The sequence below is a fragment of the Ascaphus truei genome, chromosome 6 (assembly GCF_040206685.1).
Source record: "Ascaphus truei isolate aAscTru1 chromosome 6, aAscTru1.hap1, whole genome shotgun sequence".
Lineage (NCBI taxonomy): Eukaryota > Metazoa > Chordata > Amphibia > Anura > Ascaphidae > Ascaphus > Ascaphus truei.
The window spans coordinates 137784780-137803668 of record NC_134488.1 but is presented as its reverse complement, the minus strand read 5'-3'; the positions used below and the strand labels follow the sequence as shown (position 1 = coordinate 137803668).

At 47.9% G+C, this 18889-nt stretch overlaps 1 protein-coding gene across 3 annotated transcripts; it reads right to left on the bottom strand.

The window, feature by feature from the left end:
* Window positions 1–2358: 2358 nt before the first annotated feature.
* Window positions 2359–15681, bottom strand: LOC142497972 (uncharacterized). 3 transcript variants are annotated; one of them, XM_075606458.1, is made up of 3 exons: window positions 14721–15678; window positions 12177–12264; window positions 2360–4845 (listed from the first exon to the last, which is right to left on the bottom strand). In XM_075606458.1, exons 1-3 carry the CDS (start codon window positions 14793–14795, stop codon window positions 3149–3151), a joined length of 1860 nt encoding a protein of 619 aa, XP_075462573.1. In that variant the 5' UTR covers window positions 14796–15678; the 3' UTR covers window positions 2360–3148. The 3 variants fall into 3 exon arrangements, with proteins under 3 accessions (XP_075462574.1, XP_075462573.1, XP_075462572.1); XM_075606457.1 differs by having other exon boundaries at window positions 2362–4845; window positions 12177–12351; window positions 14721–15594; XM_075606459.1 differs by lacking the exon at window positions 12177–12264 and having other exon boundaries at window positions 2359–4845; window positions 14721–15681.
* Window positions 15682–18889: the final 3208 nt, after the last annotated feature.

Sequence of the window (18889 nt, the reverse complement as noted above, 5' to 3'; positions counted from 1 at the left end):
GAGGTGCTCTTCCGATACTGGTCCCCCGGCAACCCTACGCGTTTCATGGGTAGTTCCTGCTTCCTCAGGGGCATGTATGGTATGTCCGTGTATCCCCTTCTAATATACCCCTTTCTATCGCTACACTGCAATTAACTTTAATTACATGCTTTACAGGAAGAGATACAGGATTAGGATACATAAGGTAAGTATAAACACACAGAGAAATGCATTTCAAATACCGATTTACATATATAGTTTTTAAAAATATAAGCATGACATAGGTGAGAAGAATGATTCCGTGGATCTACTTTAGGAGATTGACTGGCACAGAATTGACGATACAAGTAGATGGTTTGAGATTAAACTATTGTTAATCAACAGGTTATGAACATGAAGATCACATAATAATTGATGATCAATAGACATGAATGGAAATATATCCATCTATGGACAAGACAGGCATAGCAAAATTGAAGATTAGATAGATATCAATAAGGGATCTCATATTCAGAGGTGTATCTATTTCCCTGAATTGTTTATATCCTCCGGCTTTACCGGACAGATACAAATTGATATGAGATAAGGAATTTCTTAGTGAGAGACTAGTTTTGAGAAGAAGCGAGGTGAGAAACAGATTCTATGTTAAGAAACCCATAGGTTTAAATTTAGATATCGACCATAACTCCTTCCTCACCGAGCATCCCTTACATTTATTCCCCTTTTTTGAGGTTTTCATATAACATTTTAGTTTTAATAGGTTATGATATATTTTTAGAATTATTTATATTTTTTGTAGGTGTCTCAATCGGTTCCATTTAGTTGTTATTTAATGTATTATTTATTTCGTTTATTCATTCCTTTCTTGGGATTCTCATTTGATTCCCATCTCAGAATCATACCACTTATACAATTAAGTTTATGCATTATTTTGTGGATGATCTAACATTTGTTCTGTTTTCTTTATAGATTCGTGTCATCCTAAATCCAAGCTTTACAAGTGGTTTTACTGTCTTGTAGAAGTCTGTATTTTATGTTATATGCGCTGTTGTATTTTTGCTAAGTATATGCAAGCGCTGCCTCCATCGATGTGTCATGGTATACAGGTACCGTTTAAACCTGGACCAGTGCACCTGGAGATATCCATACAACTCTGAGGAAGCTCACAGAAACCGGAGTGAAACGCACAAGGGTGGTCCTTTTTCCTGCAGCTGCCGCACACTGCCCAGTACCCACTGCCGTTTCTTGCAAGTTGAAAGTTTGAATTACCCGCCGCAACGCCCCGCTCTGTTCCTCCCCTGCCGTACCCGCATCTCGGAGCATCAGAGGAGAAGCCGGGGTGAACATTTGAGGATGCCCGCTGCCTGTTAGTGCTCCCTGTGTGACGGAGGGACCCGCTGTATGTTCTTTGCTGGCACTTCCATGGCCGCAGGTCCCCAAGTGGTCAAATGGCTTTTTATTCATTGGGAGCATGCGAGTTGTTGGAGCTCACTGCTCTGCTATTTTAATTATAAAATTGATCTAGACCATGTTCGTTCTCTCTTCTCTCTAATTCTGGGGAGATCCAGTCCCAATCACCTACTGTACCCAGTTCCTGATCAGATTATATCATTACATGCCTGCAATATTCGATCACCACGTGAGTGGGCATTTGATAGCTTTTTCCTTTTTGAATGTTGGTGTTTAGCACGTCTGAACTATGTATATGCATTCCTTTTCTACATGAACCTACATAGAGTTCCTTGTCCTGAGAAGTTTTGCTGCCATTACTGCATATGTATATGTCATTACCCTGAAAATAAAGGGACACTTAACCCCCTCAGGTGCATTTTCATTTCGGCGTGTAACCTGTGAAATTGATGGTCAGCCCTTGCTGCTCTCCAGAGATAATAAAGGAACATGACATACAGTGTGTAAAGGCGGCTGCATTAATGACCCTCACTGGGGACACACAGGAGACATTACAGGCGAGGCTCGAGCTGCGGGGGCTTTTGGATGTCATGGTGGTGAGAGTGATGGGGAGACCAGGACCAGAGCTCAAGAGAAACAATAGTCCCATGTCACATTGGTGAATACATAAAGCCAGAGCCGGCGTTAGTCTGTGTCCCTGTCCTCCCCCTCAGTATTCACAGCGGTCAAGGACATTCGGTCAGTCGTTTTGCCGCGACTCACCCCACTGCGGCCACTTCACCACCAACGTAAGTGCTTATACCCCTACCCGAAAACCTTATATCCTAAGCCCCCTTCCTTAACCTAAAATTCCCTACCATATGCCGTTACCCAAAACCCCCTACCCAAAAACCCCGTAAATTAACCCACTGCCATAGACAGTAATAAAACTCACATTAGAAGCGGTTGGTGGCAGAGTGTCTGTCGGCGGCCCATTGGTTGAGGCGAAACTATTCAAATTCACAGCTAAGTGAGGCTACCGACCGCTTCAGCATAATGGGGAACGCACATTTTATTAGAACCAACAGCATGGAAATATAAAACAAGAACATTTTCCTTTAAATAGAAGAATGATATAAATAACCTGCATTTAAAAAGTTATAAGTTTGTTATCCTTTTAAAATGTTTGTTTTATGCACCATAAACTAAAGTCACTTTGCATTGTGATTCAGCGTAACACAGATACAGTACACGTGTACACTTACATGTGAGCGTCTTAGTTGCTGGTAATCCCTAAACATAGAAGGTAATGAACTATACAAAGCACATTAATCCGGTGCTCCAAAAAAACTAAAAAAAAAGGTGTATTACTGGAGGCGCTGTAGAACAGGTGAATAGATCTAAATGATGTCTTCACCTGTGTCTCAAGATAGGAGTGCCGGCCATTGGATATGAGTGTGTACATATAAAGCAATGTCTCTATAGAAATAGATATATTGTGGCTTAACTAACAACTGGCTGATCTCGTTCAGCACAAGACTGTTGTAGTTTGCTACTCACGGACTACAGGTAAGTCTCTGACAGCTTCCAAGAAGCCAAAACCTTGCGTCAGCACGAAAACTTCGCTCAGAGGATCCCAAGGGCCAAAAGCCACGGCAGTAGCAGGGAAGGACTTTCTCCCTATGTTCTTTTAACCCAATACATCCTTGAAAGAAATTTCTGTGTTCCATGTTGCATTGGTAAGGCTGTGCTCCAGTTCCTGTTTGGATTCTGTTTATCCCTAAACATGCCTGGCTTTAGAGAAAGATCTCTCCCCTGTGTGTGTTCTCTTGTGTGTGTTCAGGCTGGATAACACACTAAATCCCTTCCCACATTCCCCACATACATGCGGTCTCTCCCCTGTGTGTGTCCTCTTGTGTCTGATCAGGCTGGATAAGTCACTAAATCCCTTTCCACATTCCCCACATACATGCGGTCTCTCCCCTGTGTGTGTCCTCGTGTGTGTGTTCAGGTGGGATAACACACTAAATCCCTTCCCACATTCCCCACATACATGCGGTCTCTCCCCTGTGTGTGTCCTCTTGTGTCTGGTCAGGTGGGATAACACACTAAATCCCTTCCCACATTCCCCACATACATGCGGTCTCTCCCCTGTGTGTGTCCTCTTGTGTCTGGTCAGGTGGGATAACACACTAAATCCCTTCTCACATTCCCCACATACATACGGTCTCTCCCCTGTGTGTGTCCTCTTGTGTGTGTCCAGCCTGGATAAGTCTATAAATCCCTTCCCACATTCCCCACATACATGCGGTCTCTCCCCTGTGTGTGTCATCTTGTGTCTGATCAGGTGGGATAACACACTAAATCCCTTCTCACATTCCCCACATACATGCGGTCTCTCCCCTGTGTGTGTCCTTATGTGTGTGTTCAGGCTGTATATCTGACTAAATCCCATCCCACATTCCCCACATACATGCGGTTTCTCACCTGTGTGTGTCCTCATGTGTGTGTTTAAATGGGATAGCCAACTAAATCCCTTCTCACATTCCCCACATACATACGGCCTCTCCCCTGTGTGTGTCCTCTTGTGCGTGTTCAGGCTGTATATCTCACTAAATCCCATCCCATATTCCCCACATAAATGTGGTCTCTCACCTGTGTGTGTCCTCTTGTGTCTGATTAGACTTGATAAATCACTAAATCCCTTCCCACATTCCCCACATACATGTGGTCTCTCCCCTGTGTGTGTCCTCATGTGTGTGTTCAGGTTGGCTAACTGACTAAATCCCTTCCCACATTCCCCACATACATGCGGTTTCTCCCCTGTGTGTGTCCTCTTGTGTGTCGCTAGGCTGGATAACTGATTGAATCGCTTCCCACATTCCCCACATACATGCGGTTTCTCCCCTGTGTGTGTCCTCTTGTGTGTGTCCAGGGTGGATAACTGATTGAATCGCTTCCCACATTCCCCACATACATGCGGTTTCTCCCCTGTGTGTGTCCTATTGTGCATGTTCAGGTGGGATAACTGACTAAATCCCTTCCCACATTCCCCACATACACGCAGTCTCTCCCCTGTGTGTGTCCTCTTGTGTGTGCTCAGGTGGGATAACTGACAAAATCCCTTCCCACATTCCCCACATACATGTGGTCTCTCCCCTGTGTGTATCCTCTTCTGTAGGTTCTGGTCTGATAGCCAAGTCAGATTCTTCCCACTTTCTCCAAGATCTTTTCCGGTGGCACCTTCCAATATATATTCTTTTGAATAAGAAGCAGTTACATTGTTTATTAATTGCCTTGACTGGTTGAAAGTTGCATTTTCGGTCACATGTATTGGAATGTTGCAAGATTGTTCTGTCCTCATCTTTTCCATATACTCATTTGGGTGTTTGAACTTCAGATGTTTGAGGAGGTAATCCTGACTGCTAAAAGCAACCTTGCAATCTTGGCATGGGGGGATTATTGGTGCTATCGGAACTAGACAAGAGACAAAAAAGTCACAGTTACACAAACTGTCTTACGGAAGGCCATGCAGGAGAGGTAAGTTGGAATATCACAAACAGTTCAGGATGAAAGTAAACTGTAGATGTACATTGTACAAAGGAAGGGTTTAGCACAACATGTGCAGCATTAGGGCCGGGAGAGCAGATGTAGTGGATCATACATTTAAAGTGAATCAAAGTATTTAAAGATTTAAAAATAAATCTCACTTGCTGGAAAACTCAATTAAAGTGGCAGAAACCTTGTCAAATCCTTTGATGCATCAAAAAAAAAGGGGGGGAAAGAATCTCTTTCTAATTGTATTGTATGTCTTTATTTATATAGCGCCATTAATGTACATAGCGCTTCACAGTAGTAATACATGTGGTAATCAAATAAATAACAGATAATATAAATAACAGATCATGGGAATAAGTGCTTTAGACATTAAGGAAGAGGAGTCCCTGCTCCGAGGAGCTTACAGTCTAATTGGTAGGTAGGGAGAACGTACAGAGACAGTAGGAGGGAGTTCTGGTAAGTGTGTCTGCAGGGGGCCAAGCTTTATGTATCATGTGTTCAGAATAGCCACAGTGCTATTCATATGCTTCTTTAAGCAAGTGTGTCTTAAGGTGGGTCTTAAAGGTGGATAGAGAGGGTGCTAGTCGGGTACTGAGGGGAAGGGCATTCCAGAGGTGTGGGGCAGTCAGTGAAAAAGGTTTAAGGCGGGAGAGGGCTTTAGATACAAAGGGGTAGAAAGAAGACATCCTTGAGAAGAACGCAAGAGTCTGGATGGTGCATAACGAGAAATTAGGGCTGAGATGTAAGGAGGGGCAGAAGAGTGTAAAGCTTTAAAAGTGAGGAGAAGAATGGAGTGTGAGATGCGGGATTTGATCGGAAGCCAGGAGAGGGATTTCATGAGGGGAGATGCTGAGACAGATCTCGGAAAGAGTAGAGTGATTCTGGCAGCAGCGTTTACGATAGATTGTAGGGGAGACAGGTGAGAGGCAGGAAGGCCGGACAGCAGGAGGTTACAGTAATCAAGACGGGAGAGAATGAGGGCCTGAGTCAGAGTTTTAGCAGTCGAGCAACAGAGGAAAGGGCGTATCTTAGTTATATTGCGGAGGAAAAAGCGACAGGTTTTAGAAATGTTTTGAATGTGAGGGGCGAATGTGAGAGAGGAGTCGAGTGTGACCCCTAGGCAGCGTGCTTGAGCTACTGGGTGAATGATCGCAGTTCCAACAGTAATGTGGAAGGAGGTAGTAGGGCCAGGTTTGGGAGGAAGTATGAGGAGCTCTGTTTTAGCCATGTTGAGTTTAAGGCGGCGGAGGGCCATCCAGGATGATATAGCAGAGAGACATTCAGAAACTTTGGTTTGTACAGCAGGTGTAAGGTCGGGTGTTGAGAAATATATTTGTGTGTCGTCAGCATAGAGGTGATAATTAAACCCAAAAGATGTTATTAGGTCACCTAGAGAGAGTGTATACAGAGAAAAGAGAAGAGGTCCCAGGACAGAGCCCTGGGGTACCCCCACAGAGAGATCAATAGAGGAGGAGGAGGTGTTAGCAGAAGAGACACTGAAAGTACGATGGGAGAGGTAGGATGATGCACTCATAGTGTTGTGTAATGAACTAGATACAATTAAACCTTTTATTGGTAATTAATAAAACAATTATGAAAACAGGAGTGGTGTTAATAGATCCATGGCCAATCCCAATGAACAACACATTACTTATAAACATATACTCTAAAATAATATAGCAGTGAATCAATTGCTGACCGTGATGGAAAACATATATTGATGTTCAACAGAATCTCTTTGAGGTAATCTCCTATTCAGTAGAATATATAGACCTGGTAATATATACCTATATAGGTCTACGGACTCCCATTATTATAGTTAATACTGAAACTCCAGGATGTTCAAAGTAAACCCAGAGCACTAAATCTCTTAAAGGAGATAAACCAAAAGGGGTTCAGACAAAAAGTTGATCTAAAAAACTGAATTAAAAAAAACATATAAAGCATATCCACATACTAAGTAGTGTTTAGCTGTGAGGTCACCCCAAAAAATAGTCTCAATGCAGAGTGCTTCAAAAGGTATAAAGTTGGCTCCTTGGATAGGGGACATAATATAGGAACATAGGCTCCTGTATCACATGTTCAATGTATTTAAATAACAGGAGGTGTGTCTTATAGCTGCTGCACCTTATTAATAAATGTATTACTGCCCGATTTTAAAGTCAGATCAGTGCTATAAACACTGCTGAGGACAAGCAAATACCCTGAAATTGGATTACAAATTACAAATAAAGAAAAAGAAGAAAAGCACTTTGGATTTTTTAATTTTTTTTAACCTGTGGCCCGTTGCTGTTTGGGTTTGTGGATTGCATCACTATTAAAGATCAACAGCTGCTGCACTTTAGACACACCCCTGATGAAGTCAGTACCCCTTCTGACGAAACGCGTAAGGTTATGTTCGTAATCTAATCACCCATCAGCAGCACTAAGGACTTTCATACTTCAGGCTTTGAGACACGGGAGAATCCTGCATGGTGGTTCATCTATTTACAAGAGTAGCGGAGCTAAGACTGATGTGGCCAGTCTGCTGTTTGCACGGAGTCTGAGGTATTTAGCGATCTCTGGGAAGAGGGAGTGTGGGTTCCTAGCATAGGAAACCGCCGACGGCTTGGGGATCAGCTGTGCGGCCGAGTTCTCTTCTCACCTCCCCCCTCCACCTTTCCCCATGTCCATCAGGGCTTCCGTTTGTTTTGAGTGACGTCAAACATTGTCCGGGTCGGCATATTTGTAGTCTCCAGGAAGAAGGAGACTTAGCCGACGGACTTTGCGGTCGCCCTTTACATCTACGAGTGGGTGAGATCTCTTCTTGCCTCTATACACAGCACTTGCTCTTTACCTCACTACCTCCGGTTTTGGATGTTATTTATGGACTTCCATTGCCACATTTCACATGAGAACAATCTCCCTTGATTAACCCATCCCTCTCTGGTTACATGATTGCCTCATGAAATACACCTATACTTAGTTGCAGCTTAGTGATGGGCTTCCTATTTGTTTTTTTTAAACATTGCTGGTTCTTATATACATATTTTGTTACATGTTTTCATAATTATCTTTGTCATCAACTTGGGGGCATTATTTGTCTTTTGTAATAAATCTGATTATATTTTATATTGCCTTTGGAATATTTGCGCTCTTCTGTTTTAATTTTTTTGGATTAGGTTATCCCTATTAGAGCTACATTTTTCCAATAATTTTGCATTAATTATATTTCAGTTTGATATATATTCATTTGCGTTCATATGTATTAATTAATTTTTTTTTATAGCACAATTCCACTTTTGAGCACTGGTATTCCTTTTTTCCTGACATACATACACACTATGTATATGATTGATAGATAGATAGATAGATAGATAGATAGATAGATAGATAGATAGATAGATAGATAGATAGATAGGAGACACACCGTTGGGACTGGAAATAATTGGACACTGATACAATTTTCATAATTTTGGCTCTGTACGCCACCACAATGGATTTGAAATGAAACAACCGAGATGCAATAGAAGTGCAGACTTTCAGCTTTAATTCAAGTTATTTAACATATATAGCCAGTACAACCAACCTCACACTGATGAGACCCACAAGGTCGAAACAGTCTGTCTGTGAGTGGTTTTACTGGCTGTGCATCTCATCCCAGCCTATGTTTAAAAGCTGTGTTTAAAGCAGCATGCATTGGCTTAAGGGTTGTTCATGTAATGTGGGCTTGAGACAAAAGGTAGCACTGTGTTCTCATTTGCATGTAATTTCCCAGAATTCCTTGCTGCAGTGGAAGCGCTGTGTGCTGTGTGATAATGGTGAAAGGCAGGGTTGCTGACCTGTCTAAACATGCAAATGAGCATACAGTAATATATATATATATATATATATATATATATATATATACACATAAATAATCAAAAAATAAATAGACGATACCGTTCTGTGGCTAACTAAATGCTTTTATTCGTGCGAGCTTTCGAGATATACTGATCTCTTCTTCCGAAGCACCCTTATCATACAGACAACCTCATAATCTCAAGAATATTATGGTGAGGAGTAAAGTATTCAGCAGCACAACTGAATGCGGGACGAAACCATGCCAGGACGCAAGATGCAAAACCTGCGCAATGCTCTACACAGCGGACACAACACAAATACCACACAGGAATCGGGGATACAAAATCAGAGGATGGTTCACCTGTTCCTCCAGCAATGTCGTGTACCTCATCATGTGCATGAAATGCCCAGGGGGCTGCTACTACATAGGTGAGACGGGGCAGGGGCTAAACAAGGGAATGAACCTGCATCGCCACAGCATCACACGCGGAACAAGAGACAGTCCTGTTGGCGAACATTTCTCTGACACTGGCCATAAGATGAACGATCTGAGGGTTGCCATACTCAAAGGTAATCTTAAAACACCGAAAGAGAGACGGTTGCATGAATACAAATTTATGAAACTGTTCGGGACACTTAGCAGTGGCCTAACCAGAGATCGAAATTTTATGGGTCATTACTGACACAAGTGAACTCTCTTCCCATGAGCGCTAAAGGCCATGTCTGTACATACTGTGCTATATGTATGCACACACAGCTGTCTCTTACACATACAAATACTCCTTGTTTTTCCATCCCTATACACCAATAGGGACCACATAGTATCTACACACTTAGTTTTGCTACAATCTCTCACATTCCACACCTACCCACACCATTTATATTAACTCCCACTCCACACACACCTTTTGTAAAGCACTGTATACACTGTGGGCTCTCCATTCATTTATATTCACACAGATACACACACACACACACACACACACACACACACACACACACACACACACACTCTTACATCACTAACTTTCAGGTACCATTTAACACCTCTAGCCATAAATCACTTCCACACAGGGGGGAGGGGGTGAGAACAGCACAGATAACATTCCAAGAGACACTGTTTTTAAGTATACCCCTTGCTTGCTTCATTCATTGTAACATCGCCGGAAGAAGAGATCAGTGTATCTCGAAAGCTCGCACAAATAAAAGCATTTCGTTAGCCACAGAACGGTATCGTATTTATTTTTTGATTATTGAAGCTCGGCTAACATGGTACTGATACCTCTACAAGTATGTATACATACACACACACACACACACACACACACACACACAGCGTCATGCAATTTTTTTAAATCCTACCCTGCTTCGTGGAGGTGCTGCTGCGTGCCAAAAAAGGGCATGTCAGAGACGCAGGAACAGATTTATCAGCATGCGCAGCATTTGCATGTTCCCGCCAGCACCTCCCAACAGTACCTCACCTCAGCAGAACAAGTCAATGCCTCAATCAAGTCAATCGTGCCGATAGAAATCTGTTCTGCCGGAATGTTTGCTGGGTCTAGATAGAATCACTCTCCTTTGAATCCAGCGGCACAGAGAATGAACTAGCCGGTATGATGGGCATGAGGTACCCCTGGTGCAGACACGCACACTGAGCTGCACTGCATCTACAGGGAATCCCCCAGCTGACTTTCATCATCCTCGCTGGGTAAGGGATTCCCTCAAATCATAATCGTTATCTCTGGTATTATTGTCTGCTATGTATGTATTATTTGTATATTGTTTGTTTTTGTTCTGAGCAGGCAATACAATAGTAAATAAATTTACTATTTTTTTAAAAATATATTCACCTTGGAGGTTTAATTCAGCCTAGTGTTCCTATCCCCATATAATATATTTATAATAATAAATAAGATATAATAAAAACATTGCAAGTCCAACCTAACTAGTGTAAGAATAAAAATTATTAATTATATTGTGCAACGTTTATAAATAAATATATATATACACACACACACACACACACACACACACACACACACACACACACACACACACACACACACACACACATTACAGCGGCGGTAGAAAAGATTCCTTTCAGAGTCTCTCTCCTAGTCGGCCCGGTCCACGGTCACTGCCGTGCGCATGCCCATTAGAGAAAGGCTGACTAACCACAGCCAATTATAAGTCCCGCGCACGCACTATATTACGGGCCTTAGCCTCTCCCAGCCTCGCCAAGCTCTCCCAGCCACGCCCTGCTCTCCCAGCCTCGCCAACCTCTCCCAGCCTCGCCAACCTCTCCCAGCCTCGCCCTGCTCTCCTAGCCCCGCCCTGCTCCCAGCCTCGCCCTGCTCTCCCAGCCCCGCCCGGCTCTCCCAGCCTCGCCAAGCTCTCCCAGCCTCGCCAAGCTCTCCCAGCCCCGCCCTGCTCTCCCAGCCCCGCCCTGCTCTCCCAGCCCCGCCCTGCTCTCCCAGCCTCGCCCTGCTCTCCCAGCCCTGCCCTCCCAAGCCCCGCCCTGCTCTCCCAGCCCCGCCCTGCTCTCCCAGCCCCGCCCTGCTCTCCCAGCCTCGCCCTGCTCTCCCAGCCCCGCCCTGCTCTCCCAGCCCCGCCCTCCCAGCCTCGCCCTGCTCTCCCAGCCTCGCCCTGCTCTCCCAGCCTCGCCCTGCTCTCCCAGCCCCGCCCTGCTCTCCCAGCCTCGCCCAGCTCTCCCAGCTCCGCCCTGCTCTCCCAGCCTCGCCAAGCTCTCCCAGCCTCGCCCTGCTCTCCCAGCCTCGCCAAGCTTTCCCAGCCTCGCCAAGCTTTCCCAGCCTCGCCCTGCTCTCCCAGCCCCGCCCTGCTCTCCCAGCCTCGCCCTGCTCTCTGATGCCCAGAAATTGTGCTAATATATAGCATGTAAATATAATTTGTATATCCTAATTAGCATATTTCCCAGGTATTTCAGGTGTGTTGCTCTTTTGTGCACAGATATCTCCACATATTGTTTAACGGTGCGTTTTGGGGAGGAGGGCGGGGGTATATATAACTTGGCCCTCTAATAAAGAAAAGTTTCTCTCTTACGCTGTCTCTCTCAGGGCTTAATATGCAATGTTATATGAATGCTGTGAAGCCATGTATACAGGTTATTATTATACTACCTGAAAGTATTTCCTGTTATTCCCAATAACAATGTATCCAACTCAGCCCCTAGTGACTATGCGGTGAGAATGTCTTTACTTTGCTGAAGAAGAAAATGTCCCATTCATTGGACTAGAGCTGAACTTTTCAGATGGTAAATGCACGGATTTGGGATGTGTTTAGACGTCACACCGTGCTTTGGGGGCGCAGGATGCTGTGACCCACAAGATCCCTTTATAAAAAGAGACAGAAACCGAATCTTTAAAACAAAGTGCACCCAGTTGTGGCACTTACTTCTTTCTTGAACTTACCGTTTGCATGCAGAACAGATTGTGCTGTACCGATACTGACAGAACTTGGGGTGTCAGCTGGGAAACCCTTAAATTCCTCCTGGTTTTCCTCCCCATCAGAATAAAACATTGCTGCCAGAATCTGCTCATTCTTGTGAACTTCATCACTTGAGAACTCAGGGCGGGTCTTGCTCTTCTGTAAAAGGGTATAAGTACTTACTTTAGGGTGATACGAAGATGTTTGTTTATTGAATTTCACTGTCAAAAACCTGACATGTGATCTCATTCAATATGGCGTGACGCCGCTTCTCTGTGCCAGTGACACGTGTGCGCTCCCTTCTGTAATGATCTTTGTGGGTTTATAGAGCAGGAAACCATTTGAATGAGAGAGACTTGCTCTTAATAAGCAATAAGGGCCGGCGACCCTGTCCCAGCTCTCCTCAGCTGCGGGTCCCTCTCTCGCCAAACCCTCCCCCCTTCCCAATACCACACACATATATATTTATACCATCAACAGTGATTTGTATCTCAGTCACTAGTACGTGGCGGAAGGGGTGCACAGGCCCGCCAACAGGGGGGGGGGCTACCAGGGGTTGGCGTCTTGGGCCCTGTGAGTCGCCGTTGGGCCAGTGTCAAAAATATGTTCTATGTATTGGGGGGCTTTGGGGAATTTTTCTATGTATTGGGGGGCTTTGGGAAATGTTTCTATGTATTGGGGGGCTTTGGGGAATTGTTCTATGTATTGGGGGGCTTTGGGGAATTGTACTATGTATTGGGGGGCTTAGGAGTATTTTTATATGGGTTGGGGTATTTTTTATATGTATTGAGGAGGGTTGTTTTTTTATATGATGTGTGTATGTATGTATGTGGGGGGTTATATATGTTTTTATATGTATTGGGTAGGTGGTTTTTTTGTATGCATTTGGGGCGGTGGGGGAGGTTGTATATATTTGGGGGTGGGGTTTGTTTTGTATGTATTTGGGGGTGGGAAGTTTTTTGCATTGGGGGGTAGGAAGTTTTTTGGTATATATCTTGTATTTTACTTTATACTTTTTACCATATGTTTTCTCATTGGGATGTAGCATTGGGCACCCCTGTCTCATGTTATATACAATTGCCACGCTCAGAAGCTCTCTTGTTGACATAAATATATATTCATGATGTGGTGGGTGTAGGAGTTTGAGCTAGCTGGGAATGTGTGCTAATCAATGTCTGACTGGTAGCAGTTGTTTGGAGGCTGGTGGCACCTCCCCCCAGAGCTCACTCCTCCCCCCAGAGCTCACTCCTCCCCCCAGAGCTCACTCCTCCCCCCAGAGCTCACTCCTCCCCCCAGAGCTCACTCCTCCCCCCAGAGCTCACGCCTCCCCCCAGAGCTCACGCCTCCCCCCAGAGCTCACGCCTCCCCCCAGAGCTCACTCCTCCCCCCAGAGCTCACTCCTCCCCCCAGAGCTCACTCCTCCCCCCAGAGCTCACTCCTCCCCCCAGAGCTCACTCCTCCTCCTTCACCTTTTTAACTTGGGAGGTCTTTTCATTTGCTGCAGGAACAGGACCTAAGATGGTTCTTCCCTTCTCACAGAGGTAAAAGGAAGTGTTCACAGAGTAGTGTAGGACCTGCATTCATTTGGTTATACCTTGGCGTTGGTATGCAGGCTTATGACGCTTTGGCCAAAGGGTTAACTAAATAACCAAGTATTTAATATTATTATTAAAGTATTTTACTTTATACTTTTTGAAACAGAAGAAACCTAGGTGCTAACTGTACAATCAGACCCCAGCAATGTGTCCCATACGAAGATAACAGATAAATAATACCAACAAATCGGTGATAGGTGCCCCTAATTTATAAGGGGGGCCCTATAGAGATGGAAATCCCTTCTGCTTCAACCCCAGAAGGGACTATCCAAGACCCTTAGAAACAGAAATAAAACAAGAACAAGGGGGAGCGAGGGGTTAATGAAACAGTCTATTATTGTTATTCTTGTTTGTCATTGCATATATGCCCACAGTAAAGAGCTATTGTTTTATTGCATCCGTGTGTGTTATACATATATGGTCCTGCACGGGGTTATCCCACTCAGCTGGGATCCCACACAGGTGGAGGCGCTGTCACATATCGAATCAGGCACACCCCAGGCTCCCTGCGGCGGAGGTTCAGGTCTCCTGCGAGCCACAGGTAACGCATACACACGTAGACGCCATATCTCCCAGGGGGTGGGGGAAGTGCGCTACACTTGTATAAGGTTTTTAGCATTTTTTGTATAAGTTCCTGTATTTTTCCATTTTCTAAGCCAGCCCCTTCGGAAGGGGCGTGTTGCTCTTTAGCAATGTATAAAGGGTACTGTCAGTCATTATATTGGCAGAGAGCTACCTTTAGCTTTCTCCCTGTGTACACCTGAACACAATAAAACTCACTTCTTATTTCTGGACCCGCTGTTTTTTACAGCTTCAATAGATGCCTGGAAGATCCTAAACACGGACTGATGACCGGGCTGTGACCTTCTAACATAATAAATACCACTGATAATATCATGAACATTTCCCCAAATATTAAATGACTATCTTTACTTTCACATTCCGGTGTCCATTCTTCATCAGAATCACTGCAGGGGCACACTGGGGGCTTTGGGGGTCGCCGTCCATTGGACATAAATGCCGGTTTTGGGGCCTTTAGACCTGAAAGAAGTTATTATAGTAATGAATGGTTAGTCCTTTTCAAATGCCATCCGTTAATAGTTTATACTACATGTATTTCTTATATACATGCATTTATTACATGGGCAGATACTAGACACAATTCAGGGGTAAAATGGCTAGACAACCAGGTGGGGGATTCAGGAGCCTTATTCTGAGCCTTACATTAATGCGATAAGATGCTGTTATACAGAACACTAAGAGGCTGATGGGTACGGAGACCAGAGTCCGAGAGAGAAAGATCAGTGTAAGAATACAGACAGAATAACGCACGTTAGAGAGCGGGTGTGCCTCCATATTGCTGTTTTTCTTACAGTATGTAGAACTGGCGGGATAGAGAAACTGGTATTATCTGCCCGAGTTTCTCCTTTTGTCACCAATAATTCCCACATCATCGTCAATGTTTTGTCCTGCTAGGTTTTGCCCGGAACATGACCTCAATCCCTCGCTAATATCTGCGCAGTGACACAAACTGTCACTTAGATACTGTGTCGGGGAGCACCCCGAGATTACTGCGAATGTTTAGTTACTGTGACGGTAGGGGGTAACCAGGCCCTCAAATAAAGGTGAAGCCCGTTTTTGTTACCCCTGGTCCAAGAGAGTTAGAATCCAAATATACAAATGAGTCTGCGCTGGTGGTAATTTATCTGATACTCCAAGCGTTGGTTATTTCTGCTGCTCCCACTCACCCCCGCGGTCCAACGGGGGCGATAACCCACACAACGTATAGAAGAAGGGGGCGCCAGAAAAACCAAAAGCAATGTGACAGAAATACATTTATATTTACTTTGTAATTAATGGTTAAAACAAAATTGTTTACAGCACATTCAACAGATAAGGCTGTCTCAAATAACGGCCACTCCCACATCTGGCTGCAGAGGCTGCGGAGGCTGCGGAGGCTGCGGAGGCTGGTCACGCTAATGGCGCCTGGGCTAGCAGCGGAGCTCAAGCTGAGCGTCCCACAGAGACTTAGGAAACCTCATCTCATCAGGGGGTGTATCCTAGCACTCAAAGGATGTCCCTTATATAGAGGGTGTATCCTAGCACTCAAAGGATATCCCTTATATATGGGGTGTATCCTAGCACTCAAAGGATATCCCTTATATAGGGGGTGTATCCTAGCACTCAAAGGATATCCCTTATATAGGGGGTGTATCCTAGCACTCAAAGTATATCCCTTATATAGGGGGTGTATCCTAGCACTCAAAGGATATCCCTTATATAGGGGGTGTATCCTAGCACTCAAAGGATATCCCTCACATAGGGGGTGTATCCTAGCACTAAAGGATATCCCTTACATAGGGGGTGTATCCTAGCACTCAAAGTATATCCCTTACATAGGGGTGTGTATCCTAGCACTCAAAGGATATCCCTTATATAGGGGGTGTATCCTAGCACTCAAAGGATATCCCTTATATATGGGGTGTATCCTAGCACTCAAAGGATATCCCTTACATAGGGGGTGTATCCTAGCACTCAAAGGATATCCCTTATATAGGGGGTGTATCCTAGCACTCAAAGGATATCCCTTATATACGGGGTGTATCCTAGCACTAAAAGGATATCCCTTATATACGGGGTGAATCCTACCACTCAAATGATATCTTATACTATATTAGTGAAAGCACTGTATGTTTGCCTGCCTGCATGCATGCATGCATGCCTGCCTGCTGGATGTCCGGTGTCCCTAGCGGCAATCTCATTGGTCCCTTGGCCCGCCCGCCCCCGCACACCTCTCATTGGCCTCACACACTCACACCACCCCCTTGGCCCGCCCCCCACACCTCTCATTGGCCTGAGGCGGAGTGACGGGCCAAAGGTCCAAAAAAATAAATAACACACACACACACACACACACACACCCCCCCCCCCCTCTCTCCCCTCTCCAAATCACCTTTTCCCCCTCCCCAGCGGCATCACCTCTTCCCCCTCCCCAGCGGCATCACCTCTTCCCCCTCCCCAGCGGCATCACCTCTTCCCCCTCCCCAGCGGCATCACCTCTTCCCCCTCCCCAGCGGCATCACCTCTTCCCCCTCCCCAGCGGCATCACCTCTTCCCCCTCCCCAGCGGCATCACCTCTTCCCCCTCCCCAGCGGCATCACCTCTTCCCCTCCCCAACGGCATCACCTCTTCCCCCTCCCCAGCGGCATCACCTCTCCCCCCTCACCGCTCCAAATCACCTCTCCCCGCTCCAAATCACCTCTCCCCGCTCCAAATCACCTCTCCCCGCTCCAAATCACCTCTCCCCCCTCCCCGCTCCAAATCACCTCGCTTCCCGCAGCTGCCACGCGGCGCGTAAGATGGCGGACCCCCTTCCTCCCTCGCGGCGCCGAGTCAGACGGTGGCGGCGCCCGGAAGTACAGGTAGGTGTCGCTCCCCACCTCCGGCGCCAAACGGAACTGAGAAAGGGCGCATCAACTGAGGTGTGTGTGTGTGTGTGTGTGTGTGTGTGTGTCACTGTCCACTGCCCCCCCTCCTATCCACTGCCCCCCCCTCCTGTCCACTGCGTCCCCCCTCCTGTCCACTGCGTCCCCCTCCTGTCCCCCCTCCTGTCCACTGCCCCCCCCCTCCTGTCCACTGCCCCCCCCCTCCTGTCCACTGCCCCCCCCTCCTGTCCACTGCCCCCCCCCCTGTCCACTGCCCCCCCCCTCCTGTCCACTGCCCCCCCCCCCTCCTGTCCACTGCCCCCCCTCCTGTCCACTGCCCCCCCTCCTGTCCACTGCCCCCCCTCCTGTCCACTGCCCCCCCCCTCCTGTCCACTGCCCCCCCCTCCTGTCCACTGCCCCCCCCCTCCTGTCCACTGCCCCCCCCTCCTGTCCACTGCCCCCCCCTCCTGTCCACCCCTCCTGTCCACTGCCCCCCCCTCCTGTCCACTGCCCCCCCCCCTCCTGTCCACTGCCCCCCCCCCCCTCCTGTCCACTGCCCCCCCCCCCTCCTGTCCACTGCCCCCCCCCTCCTGTCCACTGCCCCCCCCCCTCCTGTCCACTGCCCCCCCCCCCTCCTGTCCACTGCCCCCCCCCTCCTGTCCACTGCCCCCCCCCCTCCTGTCCACTGCCCCCCCCCTCCTGTCCACTGCCCCCCCCTCCTGTCCACTGCCCCCCCCCCCTCCTGTCCACTGCCCCCCCCCCCCTCCTGTCCACTGCCCCCCCCCCCTCCTGTCCACTGCCCCCTCCCTCCTGTCCACTGCCCCCTCCCTCCTGTCCACTGCCCCCTCCCTCCTGTCCACTGCCCCCCCCTCCTGTCCACTGCCCCCCCCTCCTGTCCACTGCCCCCCCTCCTGTCCACTGCCCCCCCCTCCTGTCCACTGCCCCCCCCTCCTGTCCACTGCCCCCCCCCTCCTGTCCACTGCCCCCCCCCCTCCTGTCCACTGCCCCCCCCCCTCCTGTCCACTGCCCCCCCCCCTCCTGTCCACTGCCCCCCCCCCTCCTGTCCACTGCCCCCCCCCCCCCTCCTGTCCACTGCCCCCCCCCCTCCTGTCCACTGCCCCCCCCCCTCCTGTCCACTGCCCCCCCCCCTCCTGTCCACTGCCCCCCCCCCCCTCCTGTCCACTGCCCCCCCCCCCTCCTGTCCACTGCCCCCCCCCCCTCCTGTCCACTGCCCCCCCCCCTCCTGTCCACTGCCCCCCCCCCCCTCCTGTCCACTGCCCCCCCCCCTCCTGTCCACTGCCCCCCCCCCTCCTGTCCACTGCCCCCCCCCCTCCTGTCCACTGCCCCCCCCCCCCTCCTGTCCACTGCCCCCCCCCCCTCCTGTCCACTGCCCCCCCCCCTCCTGTCCACTGCCCCCCCCCTCCTGTCCACTGCCCCCCCCCCCCCCTCCTGTCCACTGCCCCCCCCCCCCTCCTGTCCACTGCCCCCCCCCCCTCCTGTCCACTGCAGGAAATGCAGGGGGAGGAATCCATGCCTTTGAGGCGCCCCCCCCCCCTCCCTTTGACGCCCCCCCCCCTCCCTTTGACGCCCCCCCCCTCCCTTTGACGCCCCCCCCCTCCCTTTGACGCCCCACCCCCTCCTTTGACGCCCCACCCCCCTCCCTTTGACGCCCCCCCC

Bases quoted from the DNA above. Each gene is read 5' to 3' on its own strand.
- LOC142497972 (XM_075606457.1), bottom strand. From the start codon at position 14,795: ATGGACGGCGACCCCCAAAGCCCCCAGTGTGCCCCTGCAGTGATTCTG. The intron at 12,352-14,720 runs GTAAAGATAGTC...ACCCTTTTACAG, and splicing joins ATGGACACCGGAATGTGAAA to AAGAGCAAGACCCGCCCTGA. The intron at 4,846-12,176 runs GTAAGTTCAAGA...TCTCTTGTCTAG, and splicing joins ATCTGTTCTGCATGCAAACG to TTCCGATAGCACCAATAATC.